The 21,451-nt window shown below is 39.1% G+C and overlaps 1 protein-coding gene across 1 annotated transcript in view; it reads left to right on the forward strand.

Annotated features, from left to right (window-relative positions):
- Window positions 1-21,451, forward strand: part of CPB1 (carboxypeptidase B1 (tissue)) — a 45,678-nt gene that overhangs the window by 9,014 nt on the left and 15,213 nt on the right. The window contains exons 3-9 of the mRNA XM_006895559.1: window positions 1,244-1,368; window positions 9,705-9,804; window positions 9,889-9,990; window positions 10,803-10,904; window positions 14,401-14,511; window positions 14,608-14,698; window positions 15,580-15,782. Coding sequence (XP_006895621.1) covers window positions 1,244-1,368; window positions 9,705-9,804; window positions 9,889-9,990; window positions 10,803-10,904; window positions 14,401-14,511; window positions 14,608-14,698; window positions 15,580-15,782 — 834 coding nt within the window. The remainder of the gene's footprint in view (window positions 1-1,243; window positions 1,369-9,704; window positions 9,805-9,888; window positions 9,991-10,802; window positions 10,905-14,400; window positions 14,512-14,607; window positions 14,699-15,579; window positions 15,783-21,451) is intronic.

The raw sequence follows: 21,451 nt of genomic DNA on the forward strand, positions 1-21,451 counted from the left end.
TTCATGTGCTTGTTGGCCATCTGAATGTCTTCCTTGGTGAAGTGTCTGTTCATATCCTGTGCCCATTTTTCAATTGGATTATTCACCTTTATCTTGTTGTGGTGCTCAAGTATTTTATAAATTCTAGATATAAGTCCCTTATCTGACATGGTACTGGTACAATGACAGACACACAGATCAATGGAATAGAATTGAGAACCCGGAAATCAGCCCATCTATTTATGGTCAACTGATTTTTAACAAGGAGATGAAATCAGCTAGGTGGGGAAATGACAGCCTTTTTAACAAATGGTGTTGGCAAAATTGGAAATCTATCTGCAGAAGAATTAAACAAGATCCCCGCCTCACTCCATATACAAAAACCAACTCAAGGTGGATCATGGACCTAGGACTAAAACCAAGGACTACAAACTTCATTCATACAGAAAAACTTTAGTAGTCCTAATCCACAACATAAAGAGTCTTCCAAGTATTCTGAAAAATTTACAACCAGGAGAAGATAAAATAGATGAATGGGACCTTCTAAGAATCAAATCCCTATGAGCATCCATGAACTTCTCTAACAGGGTAAAAAGGGAAGCCACAAACTGGGAAAAAGTGTTTGGCTGTCTTCTTAAGAGATAGTAGATTCCATGAAGATAATGCCTTGATTAGATGATTTGCTTATTAGTGAATTCCTGGTCCTGAACATGATACCTAGAACAGTCGATGAGTATAAATGTCAATACTGGGTCAGAGAGTGTTTGTTTCTGATCATGGTGCCAGGAGATGCCCACTGTGGGAGGATGGCTTGGACAGTGCATAGCTCTCAGAGAAATTCATAAAATACAACCATAAAAGTTCAATTTCTCTTCATTAAATATTATGATTCCAGTTAATTCCTCATTCTTCATTCCGCAAATTCATCCATTACCACAAACACTGCCATCACAAGAAGCACGTATTCCAGAAAGTCAATAAACAGATGAAAATCGTTACAGGGAACCATCCCTAACAGTACAGGAAATAGTTGTACATCCTTCATGCTTGTTGGTAATCAGTGGAGGTTATGTTTGTTGTTTGCAAATATTTTTATTGACACTTGTCCGTATGCTCACTCACTCAAATGAGAGATGTTTAAGAGATTTCATGGATCATTTGATTTTGAAAATAACTCGGGGGCATAGAACAATGATGTACTCTCCAATGATGTCACCTATTGAATTACAGGCGTTCAATGTAACATATCTTGCCCTTTATTCAGATTGACTTCTGGAAACCAGACTCTGTCACACAAATCAGACCTCACAGTACAGTTGACTTCCGTGTCAAAGCAGAAGATATTGTCACCGTGGAAGATTTTCTGGAGCAGAATGAATTACAATATGAGTAAGTTCATGTTCTATAACTGTTGAGATTCTTTCTGGTGCATCTTTTTTATTATTATTATTATTTAAACCTCTGAATAACCCTAGAGAGGTCTAAATAACACCAATAGGTAGTGCTGGATCCTAAAAATAGATAACAGCAGAGCTGCCTCAAGATTAAGATCAGGCCAAGGCAATTTTGTGTCTAGTTGTTGCTCTAATTAAAATTATGTTCTCTCTTGAGTCCCCTATTTTGAACCAGATGTTTGATCCTACTCCTTCTTTAGAGGAGAGTGCTGGCGGTGCAGCCTGTAACAAGTAGAGTGGGTAACCCACAGGCAGAGTGTCTTTGCAATTCAAATCCACCAGCAACTCTGAAGGAGAAACACAAGAGGTCTCCTGTGTGATTTGTTGTTGTTGTTGTTGTTGTTGTTAAGTGTCCTCGAGTCGTAGGCGACTCATAGCAACCCTATGAATGAAAGATCTTGACATTTGCATGACTTTCATCTTTTCTCCAGGTTCATAGGGTTTCAAGAGGCAAGCTATTTATGGAAGTGGGTGCCACTCCTGCTTCCAAGCCTGTTTTAATCCGAGAGATCCACCAAACACTGTCCACCATGGGTAACCATTATCGCATTTGGCACAAGTAGGTTGCTATGAACTTGAACTAACTCAAAATGGGTATCTAGTTTAGAAGTAATATACAAAAGGCCGACTAAATCAAAGACTACTATTATCAGCTAGATTCCATTTAGCTCGAAATGTTACCACGTCTTCTTTTCAGGTGAATGTCCAGACCTAATATAATCCATAAGGACTCCGGATGTTCCTTAGCTTAAGAACTAGATAAGAATCAGACTGAGGAGTGATTCTGTCCCTTCATCCCAAGGTCTCTCTTTTCTCTTTGTTGATGGAAGACGGCATCTAGAAAGGAGCCAGAACAGGGCAAAGAGATCGACCCTCTCCATCTCCCCCCACACCTGAGGCTGAGAACAGAGCTGGCTTAGTTAACTCATCGCTCATGTTCTCAAATACAGTCCTTGCATTTTCAAGATGAAACTGTCCTTGTAACAGAGGCAATTTCCCATTTTCTGAGTCAGCAGACAGATGTTGAATGCCTATATATACCAAATATTGAACAAAAAAACATGGTCCACTTGCTTTAGGAGAAGACTCCCCCACCCCCCCAAAAAAAAGAAGTTCAAGAAATTATTATAATGTTAAGGAATTATAATAAATGTATTACATGTTATAGCATTGTTGTTGTTGTTGCTGTCAATTGCCATCGATTGCCTTCAGTTGCCTTCAAGTCAAGCACGACTCATAGCGACCCTATGAACAAAAGGCCTGAAGCCTCTCTACAACCATGTAAGAAACATTAAGAAGGGTAAAGTGGCAAAGGAATAGGTCAAGTTTAGGAAGTGAGGCTTAGCTCTGAAGGCTGAGTAGAAGTTCCCAAGGACAAGGAAGCCTCATGGTCCAGGCAGAAAAAGACAATTTGTGAAGGTGGGAGATGAGAGGTCCTCTGGAGCTGGAGGCATTTGTAGGACAGGAAAGGGAGAAATAAGGCCACCGATTCTAAACCAGAACACAGGTCTAAAGAACACAATTGGAAGAAGAAAGAGAAAGGGTTAGGTTCCAACAGTTCCTCCCATAAACTCCAGTGTCCACCATGCTTGTGGGGAAGGAAGATGGAACACGACACACTCAAATGCAGCCGTTTTCTCTTCATTTTTACATCTTGTTATTTTTCATTATTACTGATTCAACTTTGATTGCTGGCAAGTCCACTTGTGTAGAGGAGAAATGTCCCGCGTGTTTGCAAGCCTGACAGCTAGGACTCGCATCTGAGATGCCTCTAGTTGGGTTCAAACTGTCAACCTTTCAGTAAGTAGTCCAGAACTCAGCCATCTATACCACCCAGGAACTCTTTCTACATCTTAAAAGTCTGGAGGAGGGATATTTTTGTCAACAATGACTTCAGAGTTATTAGTTGTAAAATCCGCACCTCTATCAGAAGAAGCACCTTAACATAGTGCACCAAGTATATGCTTTGGAAACAAACTGGGGTTATCATCCCAGCTCTGTGACCTCGGGAAGGCTGCTTAACCTCTCTGAACTTTTGTTTCCTTACCCACAAAAACGACGATAGGATAAAATACTTTCAGCTTTGAAAATGAAGCAGAACTTTACTACTATGATTTACTAATATTCAAAGAGGAGAGGATGCACTTTTTGAGATAAAGCAGAAACGTTTGTACTTAACCCTGTTTTCATGCCTCACATTCTTTAGCTATCTGCTTCTACTCACAGGAAGTCCCAAAGTGTGACTAAAAATTGACTGTCTTTTTAAAAGAAAAATGCAACCCAGTCAGTTTCAAAATGTACTTAAGACCTGTGTCTGTGACATTTTTCTGTTTATAGTACAAGTGGATGATCTTCTAAAATGCTGGTCTTTAGCCACGTTCAGTAATATCCACAAAGACAATATTATCCTTTTCATTCTTTGAGAACAAAGAAAGCTCCTGGCCCCAGACTAACCCTGGATACCTGAATGATGTCACATCACAAGCAGTGAAAGGGCTTCTAGTTGCATGTCAGTCTCCTTTTATCAAGTGGAAAACTCAAGCCCGGTTTTAGTAGAAAACTTTGTGGAAATTGTGCATAAACGTTGTCTCTTCTAGAACAGGAAGGATTCCCTGAAGGCTAAGATCTTGTTAATTTTTGCTTCTCTGAGCACTGCTTTGCACATTTTTAGGCTATAATTTTCTAAATATTAAATAATAATAAGTCCCTGGAAATCCTGGCAAAGCACACCAGCAGTATCCTTGTAGGGGCTACAAACAGTCACACGCTCCCCACTATTACCTCACATGGTGGTAGCTCATTAGTCCTGAGACAGTTTCTTATCAGCAAGATGCTTCTGTTGCCTGCGTGCACCATGGGAACCTTGTACGGAACAAGTCTCACCAAAACAGCTTTTCAACTGTTTCCGTGGCTTCCTCCTTCTTCACCAAGACCTAACTCATTTGACAGCTTTAATCAAATACTGAATTAGCACAGGAGAAAAGTACATAACGTTCACAAAAAGAAATCCAACACTGTCTTTAAATGTCAATGCATACGTAAGTCTAGACCGGTGAAGAATCAGTCGCTGTAAATCACCATTTAACATAACTGTTTGGTGGCTGTCTGGTCGTCTGCCAGGTCCTACCATTCCCCTTAGCCTGTTTAGGGAGAGATGGATGGTCGCTGACCATGTGTAACATTGCTATCTTGTATCTTTCAAAGCCACATAGCAACCTGTCCTCAGACAGTTGTGGACACATAGTCCAGGAGTTGGCCAAATACTCCACTTTCAGGAATCTGGAATCACTCCCCTTCCTTCTCAGATTTTATGTTCTGTAGTTCACTTGGAGTCCCAGTTTTCTAATTTGTGGCATTTATAAGAAGAAAGGGGAAAAAAGGAAGTTGTATGGCTCCGTAAAAGGAGCATATAAAAGTATAAAATAGTGTACATGCCTCTAGTTTGGGGAGCTGTAATGAGGCTTCAATTATATTAAGAGGCATTGTTTTAATCTTCGAGAATAGAAGCTCATTATTTAATAATAATACTTTGTAAGAGAGCCAGAGTGGTACTCTGTCCTAAATCTCATAAAATCACAATAATCATCGCATTGGAAAAGATCATTTGAGGTCAATATTCAGCCTTCAGGCAAAAGTTGACAACACATTCCCGATGCATTCTGACGCTCCTTTGCAAGTTAATAGAGGATACTTTTACTCTTGGGTGTCACCTTAAATTTAACTAACTGGCTGTTTTAATATTCCTTTGTCCAGGTTATTGATGAGAACATTTAATATTTAACACAGAAATTACTCTGTGAGAATGCCTCCTGTAAGCACCAAGCAAAACTCACTCAACTCCTTACAGTTGAATCAGAACTGATGCATAGTGGGCCCTTTGGCTGAAGGGTTTTCTGAGGCTGTAAATCACACATGCAGAAACTGCCACCTTTCTTCTGTTGAGCTGCTGAGATTTGAACCACTATGAATCGCAATTGACTAGATGGCACATAACAGCAACGACAGAGAGGTTCAGCTATCGGATTACCTGTGCAGCTCAACCCCCTACAGCCCGTGCCACCCGACAAAACAAAACACTGCTCCTTCCGTAGTCAATGCTTTTCCTAAATCATGGGAACTTGAACACTGGATCCAAGTTAAATCTTAACTATTCCCTTCATCCAGAGGTGATTCTTACTAGATCAGAGATACTTACACTTACAGTCCCAGACACAGATGTCTATTTATCTGTGTGAACTATTTGTGGCTGTGTAATTGATGATTTCTTTCCTCTGGGCTTCTGCAAAGAAGTCATTTAACCTAGATGATATTTGACCTGCTCACTGACAATGGAAATTAAAATTCCAAACTCACTGCTATTCAGGTTGCCAGGAAGCTGATGGACTTGGAGTAGACCTGTCCCCACGGTTCCACCAGGGTCTTTCTGTCCTCAGAAACTTCCTAAAGTCCAAGCAGGTGCTATGTACCATGTTCTCTCCATTTCCTAGAATTTTTTTTTTAATTCAATCAGAGAACTTTATTACTTTGGTAGGATTTGTTCATTATAAAGAGGAAAATGTAATATGATTGGTTTTGTAAGAGTTTCTGCCAGTGGGTGGTTTTTTATTTCTTTTTCAAGATTTCAAAAATTTTTGGTTTGTTCTATATTTGTTTGTTTTTAATTATCCTTGAATATCATTTTCCATAGTTCTCTCTAATTCTAGCCTCTGTAGTTCCTCCATGTGTTTTTTTTTCTGGAGTTTATAAAGGGGGTAACTGAAAATTTAAGGGAATTTTCTTATACACTAGAAATATCTATGCAAATGGCCCAGGGCTATGGATTTTATTTTAGTCATTGCATATTAGAGCTGAAAATGATGTTGAATAGTGTTGTTGTTGTTGTTGTTGCTATTATGTGCCATCAAGTCGCTTGCGACTCATAGCAACCCTATGTACAACAGCCCTAAACCCTGCTCTATCCTGTGCCACTCTCATTGCCTCTGACACATCCATCCCGATTACCCCAGTCACTGAATCAATCCACCTCACAGAGGGTCTTCCCCTCCTGTGCCGTCCCTCCACTCTGCCCAGCATGATGTCCCTCTCCAAAGACCTGTCTCTCCTTACAACATATCCAAAGTATGTCAGGTGAAGCCCCAGAATCCTTGCCTCCAAGGAGCAGCCTGGTTTAACCCTCTCTACTATGAATCTATTTGTTTTCTTGGCAGTCCATGGTACATTCAATACTCTTCTCCAGCACCACAGCTCAAAGGCGTCAATTCTCCTTCTATCCTCCCTAGTCATTGTCCAACTCTCTGATGCATAACAAGTGATTGCAAAAACCATGGCCTGTATAAGGTGCACATTAGTCTCCAGAGAGACACCGTTGCTCTTGAGTACTTTAGAGAGGTCCCTAACCGCAGACTTTCCCTTCGCAATACGTTTTTTGATTTGCTGGCTACTGGTGCCAAGAGTGTTGACTGTGGAGCCGAGCAAACTGAAGCTGTGAACAATCTCAATCTCTTCACCATCCATCCTGATGCTACCGATTGGTCCAGTGGTGAGAATTTTTGTCTTCTGGACATTGAGCCTCAGTCCATATTGAAGGCTGCAGTCCTTGACCCTCTGCAGTAAGTGCATGAGGTCCTCCTCAGTTTCAGCGAGCAGGGTTGTGTCATCTGCATAACGCAGATTGTTGATAGATCCTCAAGCCATGCTTCCCCTCATAGAGCCCAGCCTCTCAGATAATCTGCTCTGCATACAGGTTGAAAAGGTATGGAGACAGGACACATCCCTGGCACACACCCTTCCCAATTTTGAACCATGCCCAATCTTAATTTAACACTGCAGCAGCTACTATTGTTGTTATTAAGTGCCTTCTGAGAACTGACTTATATTTGACCTTCCAACAGATTTCCAGAGGCTGTAAATTGCATGGGAGAAGGTCGTCCATCTTTCTCTCAAGGAGCAACTTAATTATCATGAAATTAAAACTCAGAAATTACTTCTCTATACAGCCAAGCTATACATTGGGCAAAACTGTGACTCTAATCTTTTCTCTAGGATTTCTTCTACTTCCATTCTGCTCATTAACAACTTGAGTATTTAATATAATTACAGTACTTAATAACTATTGTTCCTAGCCATAGCCACAAAAATAATGATCCTCCAAATAGGCCCATGTCTTCATCTCCAGAACCTATAAATAGGCTTTGCTGGCAAAGGAGAATTGAGATTGCAGATGGAATTCATTCCTTAAAAGAAGAAAAGAAGGCAAAAGAGGAGGGTACAGAGACAGGTAATGAGAAAGTGACTCACTTTTTCTGGCTGTGATCAAGCAGGCAGGGCCCGTGAGAGAGAAGTGTGATGGCAAGGAATGGATCTTCTCAGAAATACACACTTAAGTTTAGCCTATTGGTCCATGTCAGGGTGCTCTGGTGTCACAGTGCATAGTGCTTACCCTAAAGTAGCCCCTCCCTAGGGGTTCCTATCGACGGCAGTTCCTCAGAAGAAAGATAGGCAATCTCCTTCCACACAATTTACAGCCTCAGAAATCTGCTGGAGGGTCGGCTAGGAGTTGCTTCTAACTTAATAGCGGTGAATTTTGAAAGAACCTATGTTTGTCTTCGAACCTGCAGAACTGTAAGAGTATAAATTTGTAATGTTTTAAGCCTCTGCATTGGTGATAATTTGTTAGAACAGAGACCATAGAAAACTAATACACTAACAAATTACTGATGACTGCTCACCAGAAAGATGCCTTTTCACAGTATAAAGTTTAACACCTACACTTTTCCCTTTTAAAAAATGTCACTAGCTTAAAGACACTTTAGTATCTGCCTTTTGCTAGGCCTAAGATGTTGTTGTTGTTGTTGTTGTTGTTGTTGTGTACCATTGAGTCAGAACCGACCCATAACTGACCCACCAGCAGGTTTGCAGAGGCAGTTAACTGCAGGGGAGGAGATTACCCATCCTTCTCCTGAAGAGTGGCTGGTGGCCTTGAACCACATACCTTTGGGATTGCAGCGTAGCTTCTTGTCACTATGCTACCATATTAATATCGTGTGTTATCCATAAACGGACACAAGTTCATGTTCAAGTTCACCAAATGAAGGAGAAAATGTGAGGGAGGCTCAGAGGACACCCCTGGCCTGCTTTATCAGAGTGTCCTTGGGGCAGCCAAAGGGAGAGTTGACGTTTGATGTGCTGCTATGACTTTTCCGTGGTCAGATAAAAGCATTCCAAGGTTTGATTGTGTGTGATAGAAGCTTCTACAAAGTGAACTCTAAAATAGTTACAATCCTGTGAGCAAAAGCGTTGTGGTGGTCGTGGTAAACCATTGAGTAAAACTGGCCCATAGCTGATCCTCCGGCAGGTTTACAGAGGCAGTGAATCACACAGGAGATTATTCCTCTTTCTCCCAAGAAGCACCTGGTGGATTTGAACTGTGTGCCTTTAAGATTGCAGCACAGCTTCTTACCACTATGCCAAGTGCACTTCCTGCTCACAAAGGAAATTAGCACAGTAAAAAAAAAAAAAAGTAGCAAAGGAAATTAATCTGCATACACCTATACCTTGCCTCTTAGTGTAGAAACAATGCCTTTCTAGAAATAAGCAAGCCTTAAAGGCTCTGGCATCAATGTTGGTTTTTTCTAGCTACAGAACCAATCTTAGAGTCCTTTAAACCAGCCAAAAACAAACCAAAAGGAAACTAGTTCCTTAAATCCAGAAATCAATCATTAGCCTAATAAATCTTTGTCTTTCCATGTACCAGGATATTTCCTTAAACCAGGGAAAAGGCCTCAAGTGACCAACTATCCCAGTTGGCGTAAGACAGATAGGTTCTTGGAACATAGAACTGTTGAGTGCGGGAACTAAGGCATTAGGAGTCCCAAGAAACTTCTCTTAATTGCCTAGTTTTGCGTGGTAGCCCAAAGTCATGGTCTAGAATGCAGCAGGAACCTGTGGAGGCTACTCTTAAGCTTAGGATTCAAGGTCATCCAATATGTGAAGAGAAACTCACAGAAGGAAGAGTTCACATTGCTCCCTTTCTCATTTCCTCACTCTGTGTAATCAGTACCAGACCCCTGCGCAGCTCAGGTTGAAGGGCATCAGGGACAATTAGAGGACAACTTGATACTCCAGAAAGAGTATGATGATGTCACATCCACAGCTGGGTGCTTCCCTTGGGAGAGACTCTGCTGTGGTGCTCCATGACGCTGGGGTGTCATGCGCTTCCCCAGGGAGGGTCTATGCTATGTTCATCAAAGCCCTCGCTTTGGTTCATTGCAGAGTTCTGATCAACAACCTCAGATCCGTGCTGGAGGGTCAGTTCGATAGCCAGGTTCGCGCAACCGGACACAGTTATGAGAAATACAACAGCTGGGAAACGGTATGCCATGCACAGAATTTAGACATTGTTTTGAGACTTGAACAAAGAACACTACATTGATCCATAAATGGTTTGATTTGATAGATAGAGGCTTGGACCCAACAAGTGGCCGCTGATAATCCAGACCTCATCTCACGCAGTGTCATTGGAACGACATTTGAAGGGCGAAATATGTACCTCCTGAAGGTAATTGCTTTTCACCATGACCCTGCTACCTTTGAAAGTTTTAAATCAATGATTTCTAGCACATTAACATCTGTTGCACAGAGAGGCGTATCCCTAACATCGTCATAACTCTTTCCCTGCCTATATGCCCCAGGGAATCAAGCGGATTCCTGAGCTCCTCTTATCATATGTGGATTTTTAAGTCATTATTTTGATTTATTAAAAATAAAAAAGGCCATAAACTAAGAGAAGGCCTATAAATTAAACCACATTCCTGTAAGCAATGTAAATGATTGTCTACCTTGATGAAATCATTCCCTCCCAGCTGTTGTTTGCAAATCCGTTTGCTAAAGAGGTTCATAAACTTCACGTCTATCAGACAACATTACAACGCATGTCAACAATTTGTTTCTGTCTTCCTCAGCTGCCATCACTGGCGTGTAATTCTAATGAAGAAAATAAAAAGAACAAGGAATAACTGAGAATGAAGGGAAATTCTTAGGAGATTAGCAACAATCATGATTACTCCTAATTACTCATCCAGTTGACTTGGTCATGTCACCTATTAATAGTAGCTGAAAATAACCTCCATGCGAGTATAATTAAGCCGAGTAATCAAGCATCTTCTTGAAAATACGAGCTTGTCGAGCTTAATAAAAATAATAAACAACCATGTAAACTATCAGCTGAAACTCTACGTCTAGAGGGAAGAACATGGTGTGCTAGTATTATGTTTTAATTCAATCATGGACTATATCTCTTGTCTCCAATGAGAAGTTAACGTTAACCCATCCCTTCCACAGTACTCATTTTTCTTCTTTTATCTGCAATAGGTTGGCAAAGCTGGCTCAAACAAACCTGCCATTTTCATGGACTGTGGCTTCCACGCCAGGGAATGGATTTCCCCCGCATTTTGCCAGTGGTTTGTCAGAGAGGTCAGTATCTAATGTGATTTGGGACATAATCATTAAATTTATATTCACTGTAACCTAGATATAATAACTGAGCAGAACACAGAGAAAAATGCACATAATTACAAGTTCTCATTTTTTATATTAATTTCCGCTTTTACCAGCAAATCTTTCTGACAATATTATTTTCGTTAGCATGTTATATTTATTTGCATTTTAATTTTCTCAGCCATCTCTGGTGGAAAGCTAACAGGTGATATAATGTACTGGTTATTTAATACTTAATGGTGATAAGTTACTAACTTGATCATTATCACACACACAAAAAAGTGCAATAGAAAGTTCATTGCCAATAAGTCAGAACCAACTTGTAACTGACCTTCCATTGGGTTTCTGAGGCTGAAGAGATACAGATTCTTTTTATCCTGAGGAGTTGATGGTGGATTTAAACCATCAAAGAGATACGGCCTTTGCATCAGCAATACAACTCTCTACAGACTAAGGCACTAGAGCTCTTTATTATCACCTAGTTTATAATTAATGTAAATTTTAGTATATAACAAAATAGTACGTGATAATTCTTCCCCTTTTTTCTGGTTTTCATTCTCTTATTCTAAAAAGATATGTGGACAACTGTTAAATACTCAAGTATTATTAAATAAATATCCACATTATTGTTGTTTGACCAAAAACAATTAAAACCATTCTTGAGGGCCACAGATTAAAATCACCCATCTTTGGCTTGGTAGCATAACTTCTATCTAACAGGCCACCAGAGCTTTCTCTATGTCAAACATTCTTCTAAGAGGTATAACACTGGTCTCTCCATTTGCTGTACAGAGGTAACTCATGGTTGCTGTGATGATAAACACTGTGACACTTGATGTGTCAAATGCAATAATGGTTATCCATGGTGGACAGTGTTTGGTGGAGCTCCCCAATCAAAACAAGCTTGGAAGCAGGAGTGGCATCCACTTCTGAAATAGCTTGCCTCCGGAAACTCTATGAATGTGGAGAGATGATGAAAGTTATACAAGTGTTCAGGTCTTTCGTTCATAATGTCACTATGAGATCCATGATGGACATGCTAAAATTAGTGAGTGAAAGTTTTGAAAGAAATGAGACCTTTTCAGAGTTTCCAAGAACCTCCCCCAAATACCGATTAGTAAAAGAGACAAAATCTATAATGGAGACAGTTCATAGGAAAAACACTAACCAATTGATCAAGGTTGGTATCAAAAATAAAAACATAATACTACCATGTCCCCTTCCTATCCTACACTTTAATGGGGACATCACTTTTGTTACATCCTTCTCCAAAATACATAACCTCATTACAATCATAAAAATAAAATTTCCAAGTTGAGGAACAATCTGCAAAATAACCCAGACTATACTCTTCAAAAGGGTCAAAACTATAAAATACAAAGTTGTCAAACTGCCACAAACTGGCTGGGGAGACATAGGAGATATGGCAAATAATTGCTTTGTGAGCCCAGAGATTGTATCCTAGAACAGAAAAAAAAAAGAGCTTAGTGGAAAAAATGGTAAAATAGAAATAAATATTGTGGTCCAGTTGATAGTACTGTGTTAACATTAATTAATTTGTTTTGCTCATTGTACCATGATCATGTAAGAGGTCAACATTGTTAATATTGAGGAGTATGTACACAAGAATTCACTGTATAATTTTTGCAATTCTTCTGTGAGTGTAAAATTATTTCAAAGCTAAAAAAAATCTGTGCTTTAAGAATATAAGCACATTGTTACTGAAAATATAATTTATTTTATGATTCATAAGACCTAAAATCTCTTTTTATGTTATAATATTGATTTCTAGATTGTTGTTGTTGTTGTTGTTGTTATGTGCTGTCGTTGCCTGCGATGCATAGCAGCCCTGTGTACAGGTGTTCTGAACCCTGTCCTGAGCTGAGCCAGTCTCATTGATTCCAACACACCAACCCCCGCTGTCTCGTCACTGTATCAATCCATCTCACCCCGGGTCTTCCTCTCCTGCACTGTCACTCCACCCTCCCAAGCATGATGGCCTTCTCTAAGCGCCAGTCCCTCCTGGCCACATGCACAGAGTATGTGAGACAGAGCTTCAAAATCTTAGTCTCCAAGGAAAAAATTGGATTTCTAGATAAGTTTGCATTTAGCGTTGTTTAGCTTCAGTGGGAGCTCACCATGTTCCCTCTAGAGGAAGAGAAATTTCATAATTAATCTGATTATTAGATACTCACCAGTGTGCTGGATGTTAAAAGATAATGGTTCTATAGCTCCTTTAGTCTAAAATGCACATACTTCACCAGTTGTCACTTTAAACAATAGTTATAGTCACATAGTTGTCTTTGTTGTTGTTAAGTGCATCTATGTTAAGTGTGATTTATCCTGTACCAACCTTATTGTCTCTGACACACCTACTCCCATTACCCCAGTCACTGAATCAATCCATCTCATCAAGGGTCTTCCTCTCCTGTGCTGTCCCTCCACCCTCCCAAGTATGACATCCCTCTGCAAGAACTGGTCCCTCCTTGCAACATGTCCAAAGTATGTCAGATGAAACTTCAGAATCCTTGCCTCTAAGGAGCAAGAAAAATAAGTATCCCAAGATGATTTTTTTTTTACTTTAAATAATACCAGATATCACAAAAATATGTTTAAAAATTTACCTAAGGATGAAGAACAACAAAATGGTTCTTCCTTTGATGGTTGTTGTTGATATGTACTTTCGAGGGGAACCAGTTCAAAGCTGATACTCTAACAAATTCTCAGAGGCTGTAAATCATACAACAGAAGAGTGCTCATCCCGTTCCTGTGGAGTAGCTGGTGGATTTGAACTACTTGCCTTTGGATTGCTAGTGCAGCTCCCTACCACTAGGTCACCAGTGCTTCCTTTCACTATTGTTGTTGTTTAATGCCGTGAGTCGTAGACGACTCACAGCGACCCTGTGAACGAACAGCCTGAGCACTGTTCGTACACAGAGTTTCCAGAGGCAAGCCATTTTGGAAGTGGGAAATTATCACACAATGAAATAAAAACAATGGCTGTGTTGTGTAACACTTGGTGTTCAGAAAATACTGTCCACTAAGTTCATAAGGTCGCTATCATCCTCAGGTCAGTGACACTTAACAACAAGAACTATCACACGGTTAGTCAAAAGATTACTCTGATCAAGTCTGCATAAACAAGAACTCTTCAATTTATGGGGAAAGAACTCATTTTTTAACCAATACTTTGTAAGTGAGCCACTTTTCACATTGATGCTATAGAAAACACCATATATTTAGATTACTAGGAAAGCATTTTTTACCAGAATTTTTATTTCATATTTAATATGTTTCTGTTGTTGTTATGTGCCATCAAGTATACTTATTCTTAATAGAGCTTAAATGAACTGTCAATAGGGGAAATCAATTTTATTATTAAGGAAGTAAATTTTACTATTCTATATACATTCTTATAGCATTATGCATTTCATTTTTTTTTATTAAATTCTGTGTTGTGATGAATACACAGGCTGTCCGCACCTATGGCCGTGAGATCCATATGACTGCCCTTCTTGAGGAGCTTGACTTTTATGTCCTGCCTGTGGTCAATATCGATGGCTATGTCTACACCTGGACCAAGGTATAGGAACTATGTTCTAATAAAGAACAGAGTCGATAAAATTAAAAATCTACCACCCTCTATTATGATTGTCCTAACCATATAGTCTACTTTCAGAACCGAATGTGGAGAAAAACACGCTCCACGAACTCCGGAAGTTCCTGCATCGGCACTGACCCCAACAGAAATTTTGATGCTGGTTGGTGCAGTAAGTATCTGTCTAACCAGTGTGTGTGTGTGTGTGTGTGTGTGTGTGTGTGTGTGTGTGTGTGTCAGATGGGGGGGAAAACCCAAAGATTAAAGTAAAACAAAAATTTTGAAGAACAAAATTATGCCCAAAACAAACAAAAAAATGATTTACTATTTTAAAGGTGAGATGGATTGATTCAGTGGGGTAATCGGCATGGGTGTGTCAGAGGCAAGATTGGCACAGGATAGAACAGGGTTTGGGGCTGTTGTACATAGGGTCGCTATGAGTCGCAAATGACTCGACGGCACTTAACAACAACAACCTTTCTGAAAGTACAAACAATAAGAACTTTATACTTATTCATTCAATAAAAATGCATCACATGATCTCAGTTGAAAATACATAGGAATTACTAAATCAGACATGATCCCAGTACTTATGGAATATAGAATTTAGAGGAAAAAGGCTATCATACTTTGGGCATGTTGTTAGAAGAGGGATATCTTGCTTGGAAAGGTGAAAGGTTAGCAAAGAGAGGAGGACCTTCAGCCAGATGGATTGACACAGTGACTGCTGCAATGGGCATAAGTGTGTCAGAAATGATGAGGTTGGTCCAGGAGAGGACAGGGTTTAGATCTGTTGTTCATTTGGCCACTATGAGTCATACTTTACTTGACTGCTCATAATAATAACAACAAGAAGCTTAGAAACATGCCATGTGAATCTTATGAGCATATATCTACATACTTTATTTTATATGCATATATACTTGGGGATGATTATAAGGATTCCTGGTAAAAACATTTTTTTTAATTCTCTAATTTAAAGGTTTGAAATATACCCCGAAAGAACGTTGGTAGGAGAGCATCTGCCATTAATTATAATATATATTTTTCCAGAAATCGGGGCTTCTAAAAACCCTTGTGATGAGACTTACTGTGGATCAGCTGCAGAGTCTGAAAAGGAGACCAAGGCCCTGGCTAATTTCATCCGCAGCAAGCTCTCTGCCATCAAGGCCTACCTGACAATCCACTCCTACTCTCAGATGATGCTCTACCCCTACTCCTACGATTACAAACTCACGGAGAACAACGTTGAGTTGGTAAGTAGTCAAGATAACATATAACATTTCATCATTGGGGTTTTAAAATAGTAATAATAATAATAATAATTTAACCTAGAAAGAAAAGTCTAAAAAACTGTCTCTGGAATTTCATTATGGATTTTTTTTTTTAATTTTATTATTTTGTGTGTGTGTACCGTCAAGTCCGATCTGACTGGTACAGGAGGAGACTACCCCCCCTTCTCCAGCAGAGCATCTGGTGGACTTGAACCACGTACCTCTGAAATTGCAGTGTAGCTTCTTGCCACTAGGCCACCAGAGCTCCCTTATTATGGACTATTTTATAACAGAAGTAAGAGGGGCAAAATTCTAGATTTACCAGGGATCTTAAGTTAACTATATTTCTTTAGTTTGTCAGGAGAATTAGGATTTCCATGCAGGAAATGGCCTACCATGTGAGATTTATAGCTAATCTTCAAATTGACAACAGTTTCTCTTTCTTCAGCTTCAACACAAAACTGACTCACATGATAATTTCACATGTGTTTAGGGTAATCAACAAATCCCCCGACCTCACACATATACTTTGCTGTAGAGTCAATTTTGTTATGTAGACTTGGATTGGCTTTGACACTGGGAAGGCATAGCAGATACCGTCCAGAATGTTGTCACAGTTCGCCAATACTGAATTTAGCAGTGAAATACTAAACATGCTTATTCCTTGATCAGATAAAACACAGAAATGAATCTCTCAATAAACAATCTTTGTGACTAGGATTTACTAGGTATAGGGAATGATACAAAGGTAACTTAAACTCCATGGACTCAAAAAGCTAACACTTCCTTGAAGAATCAAGAAACAGTCACATGGAACTCTAAATGGTGTGAATTTTACATTTTACATTAACAGATTTATGCACCAATTCATGAATTGTTAAAAAATTTATAAATAAGCAGGTCTGAATTCTCCAGACAATATTTTTTTAAAGAATTTATGAAACATCTGGCTGCCAGAAGTTGAGCCCAACAATCCACAAAAGGAAGTCTAAGATTTACAGCATTATGAGGTACATCCAAAAAAGAAAAATTGTCCTAGTTTAAAAATGACATAGATATCTGGCTTACTTAAAGGCAAAAAAATTTGAAAATTCAGTAATTTAAAAAACCCCAGAAGTTGTTGTTTTGTATTATCAGGGTCAAATAAAACATGTAATGCTATAAATAAATATTTGAGGAAAAAGCAAAATGAGAAAATAGCCCCAGCTTTCTTTTAAAATTGATCATTAATAGTTTGTTTAAAGTAAATAAGCTTCCCATTTTCTCTATCTGTAGTCAAAATACAAAAGAAAATGTTAATTGGAACCATTAAATATTTGGTTTCACTCTGCCTTTGGTCCCAGTGGTGCTCACAGACCTGTCATCCAGGGATGAATGTGGTCATCTCCTCATTTTTGTCTTGAATGTCTTACTACCAAAATAAAAAATTATGGTAGTGCACTATTTATTTAATTCATGAATACATTTAAGAAGAGAAGGGGAAAGTTATAGTAATTAAACAATAACTTTTTAGTAAGGAAATTATAAAAAATAAAAGCTTAAAACACATTCTCATTGTCGGGAAGTCAGAACTGACTTATAGCTAACCCTTCCTGGGTTTCCAAGTCTGTAAATTCCATAGGAGCAGATTTGCCACCAGAGCTCATGAAATACATAAAGTTTATTAAAACCAACATACCTAGTCTCCCAAATACCAATATATGTCTTAAACATAAATACAAAAGGACAAAAATGACCAAAGAAAATGTTCTGCCCATGAAATGCCCCTCAAAGGATATCCAATCATCACACCTATGAAAATTCAAGAGCATTTATTAAATTCCATATGTGGAGACTTTTTCCCTCAGTAGGAAGGTGGCGAAGGAAAAAGCCCTGAGTTCCCCTGCGCAATCGTTTTTAAGGCTCTCCTGGGTGCCACTGTTGGGGCGGGGAGATTGAGAGCATGGTTGGTGGGCCAGGGATCAGTCATGTGGGTCAGCTTTTGATGAGCTGGCTACTTTGCCCGCCTTTACTCTTTTTGTGTCATGTAGACACTAGTTAATTCTTTACTTTGCAAGGATAGCTAAGACTCTATGGGGCATTTGTGTTTTCCTTAAGCTAAGAATTTTTATGGCCCGCTTCTGCTTCTGGTATTAATGAGGGTATATATAAAAAATGGGGTTTATATGGTCCCCTCAGAAACTTGATGTAGTTTTTAGAATAGAAACCACCACGGAGGTTTCAATATCTTTTTCGGATTTGGAGATAACGTTTTTTGGTACTTTTAATGGGGGTCCTGTGGAATGTTTGATTGTTTTTCTTATTTAAGCCTCTTGTTTAGAGTCAACGAGACCTCCTGGAGAGCCCTTGTATTTAAAAGTCTGTTGGGCCTAAGGGCTGCATATGATTATATTTTGGGGGAACATTCTTCTAAGTGGTACAGCACTTCTTCTCTCAATTTTCTGTACTAAGATAATCTGGGTTTGCTGTGATGCTGACCCTTGTGCCATTGGGGTGTCAAATGCCATAACAGATGCCCATGGTGGACAGTGTTTGGTGGAGCCCCCAGTTTAGGACAGGTTGGGAAGCAGGAGTGGCAACCACTTCCTAAACAACATGCCTCTGGAGACTATATGAATTTGGAGAAATGATGATAGCTATAGAAAGGCTTCAGGTGTTTGTTCGTAGTCGTGCTTGACTCGACAGCTATCAACAACAATAATACTAATATGGCTTTACTGCCCCACTGGTCTGTCTGGTTCTGTGGAATCCCCAGTGGACCAAATAGGTCTCTTCTGACACAGGTGAGCAAGAATTAACTTGATAGCAGCTCTTTTGGTTTCTGGTTTTATATAATGTCCTAAGAATATAAGATAATTTGCTGTAGACGTCTCCAAAATATCTTTGCAAAAAAAATCAAATGGATTCTGCCTCTTGAATCTTGTGGATAATGTTTGATACTTCCTGTGGGAATTTTATCCAGGAAAAGCTCCAAGAATAAGTTATTAGTGCACTTAATGGGTCAAGTCACATATGTCTGTCCCTCCCTCCCCCTAGTGGTAAAAACAACATCAGGCCGAATGTGAGACACTAATATTAATCATGGGAGAATCATTTCTTCATTTAAAGTCAAATAAAGAGAACTATAATAGTTCTCCCTTAGGTATAGTTTTATTTTCCAGAGTTTCCTTATTGGTAGTCAGGAAATATTTAAATCGTTGACAGTTCTGAGTCACATGAAATCTCCCCTCCTTCCTGGCGACTCTCTCCAGACTCCTCCTCCTTCACCTCCACTGGGAGGGAGCCTGGGATATGGCATCCGGCCAGGTGAGTCTGGTTAACTCTACCTGTCCAGGATACCCTGCGGACTTACCATAGGTATTACACATGTAGAGTGCCTTCCCAGCTACAACTTCAGACATCCAACGGGGGTCTTGGAATGAATTCCCTGCCCAAAAGAGGGGATTGCTATAATAGTAAACTCAACAATTCCTCCAGAAGAAGGCTTTTGGAGGCTACAAACTGCTCAGAAAGTGATTGTCCATCTTTGTACATTGGAACAGCTGGTAGATTTGAACTGCTGGAGAGGCATCACGTTTGGCTTAGCAGGGCAACTGCCATCAGACCTCCATGCAATAGGAAAAGAGAAACCATTGCAAATCTTGTCCTCCAAAATTGCTTTCACATTCTTATCAGCAAGGAAATGGAATAGCAGTGGTGCAGTGGTTAAGGGCTTGTTTGCTACCCAAAGGTCGGCAGTTGGAACCATCAGCTACGTCCAGGAGAAAGACATGAAAATCTGTTCTGTAAAATTTACAGCCTTAAAGGGAGCTCTGGTGGCCTAGTGGCAAGAAGCTGCACTGCAATCCCAGAGGTGTGTGGTTCAAATCCACCAGAAGCTCTGTTGGAGGAGGAGGAGCAATCTCCTCCTGTACCAGTCAGATCTGAATTGATGCTACACACAAACAAAATAAAATTAAAAAAATTACAGCCTTGAGAACTTCGGGCCAGTTTTACGCTGTTCTAAAGCTCTGCTTTGGGGTTGAATTCACTTTTAGGCAATGTGTTAGGAAAATAGTCATAATTAGTTCTCAAATGAAAAGTAGTGCAAACTATAAATTTATTTTATCTTAGATGTTTATTTTTGTTCTTGCAAAACTATTAATAAATTCAAGAAGTGTATACCACTTCTGATCTTTTCTAGAGAGTGATGTGACTGAAATGTAAAACTTAATTGCACTTGTAATTACTCATGTATCTAGCATACCCACTGAATTCAAAACTCACTTCAACTTCCAATAATTTATTTTATAATTAAACTTTTGCCTCTTGTCTTAAAAATATTTAATGCCATTAGTAAAATCTAAGATGTGTATCCTATGACTATTTGCTTCATTTAAGATTAAATATTCTAGCAACAGTGATCCTTTTATTCTTTTTCATATTTTGTATAATTCCAATCCATTTAAAAGCATAATCTCCTAGAACAAATTCATAACTATGGTGTTGTCATAAATATATACAAAGCTAAAAGATAATTTGAGTCTCTGAAAGAGGGAAATGTGGACTTTTTAGCAGTTTTTCTTTATAATGAATATTTCAAGGAAAACATTAAAAGCATTGGTCCAGGTAGATTAGATATTCCATATAAATCTAGTGCCTGTGTAGTAATTTATTAATAGAAAAAAGTACTGTAAACAAAAGATGGTAAAATGCTAATACAGTTAATTCTTGACATTATCTCATGTTAGAGATAATTCATAATTTTGGACATGTTGCAAGGAGGGACTACTTGCAGAGGAACATCATGTTTGGCAGAGTGGAGGGGCGGTGAAGGAGAGGAAGACCTTTGGTGAGATGGATCGATTCTGTGACTGGAGAGGCGGGAATAAGTGCGTTTGAGATGGCTAGGTTGGCACAGGATGGTAGAGCATATAGAGCTCTTGTATAGAGGATCACTATGAGTCGCAAGCGACTCGATGGCACATAACAACAATAGAGACAATATAGTGTTGTTTTATACACAGCACAACTTTGCTACTAATATATCACGTTCAAATGCACTACTGTCAAGTTGGAGCCAACCTGTAGCTGGCCCTCCCGTGAGTTCTCAGGGATTATAAATCACATGGAAGGATATTGCCCATCTTTCTCCAGAGTTACTGGTGGACAAACTGCCAGAGAGAGACACCACTTTGGTGTTGTTAAAAGCACAACTCCTTAGCCATTAAGTCATGGGGCAGGAAGAGTATATATATATATTTTATATATAGTGTATATATATATTTTATATATAGTGTATATATATTTTTTATATATAGTGTGTATATATTTTTTATATATAGTGTGTATATATTTTTTATATATAGTGTGTATATATCTATATATACGTGTATATGTATATTTACAAACCCCACTGCCGTCTAGTCATTTCTGATTCATAGCAACCTCCATTGTGTTTCTAAGCCCATTACTCTTTACAAGGATATTATATTGTCCATCTTTTTTTTCTAATATCAATGACATAATTTTTTAATTAAGTATAATGAAAGTTTACAGAGACTTAAGGTTTCCAGTCACTCATTGTTGCACTTTTCTCCCTACCCAGCCCCTCCCCCCAACTCACTCTTGTCCTTGAAAAGAAAGAAAAACTTTCTCACTGTTATGCAATC

This window comes from Elephantulus edwardii, unplaced genomic scaffold (assembly GCF_000299155.1).
Source record: "Elephantulus edwardii isolate Elephantulus edwardi_28Jun2011 unplaced genomic scaffold, EleEdw1.0 scaffold00169, whole genome shotgun sequence".
Classification (NCBI taxonomy): domain Eukaryota; kingdom Metazoa; phylum Chordata; class Mammalia; order Macroscelidea; family Macroscelididae; genus Elephantulus; species Elephantulus edwardii.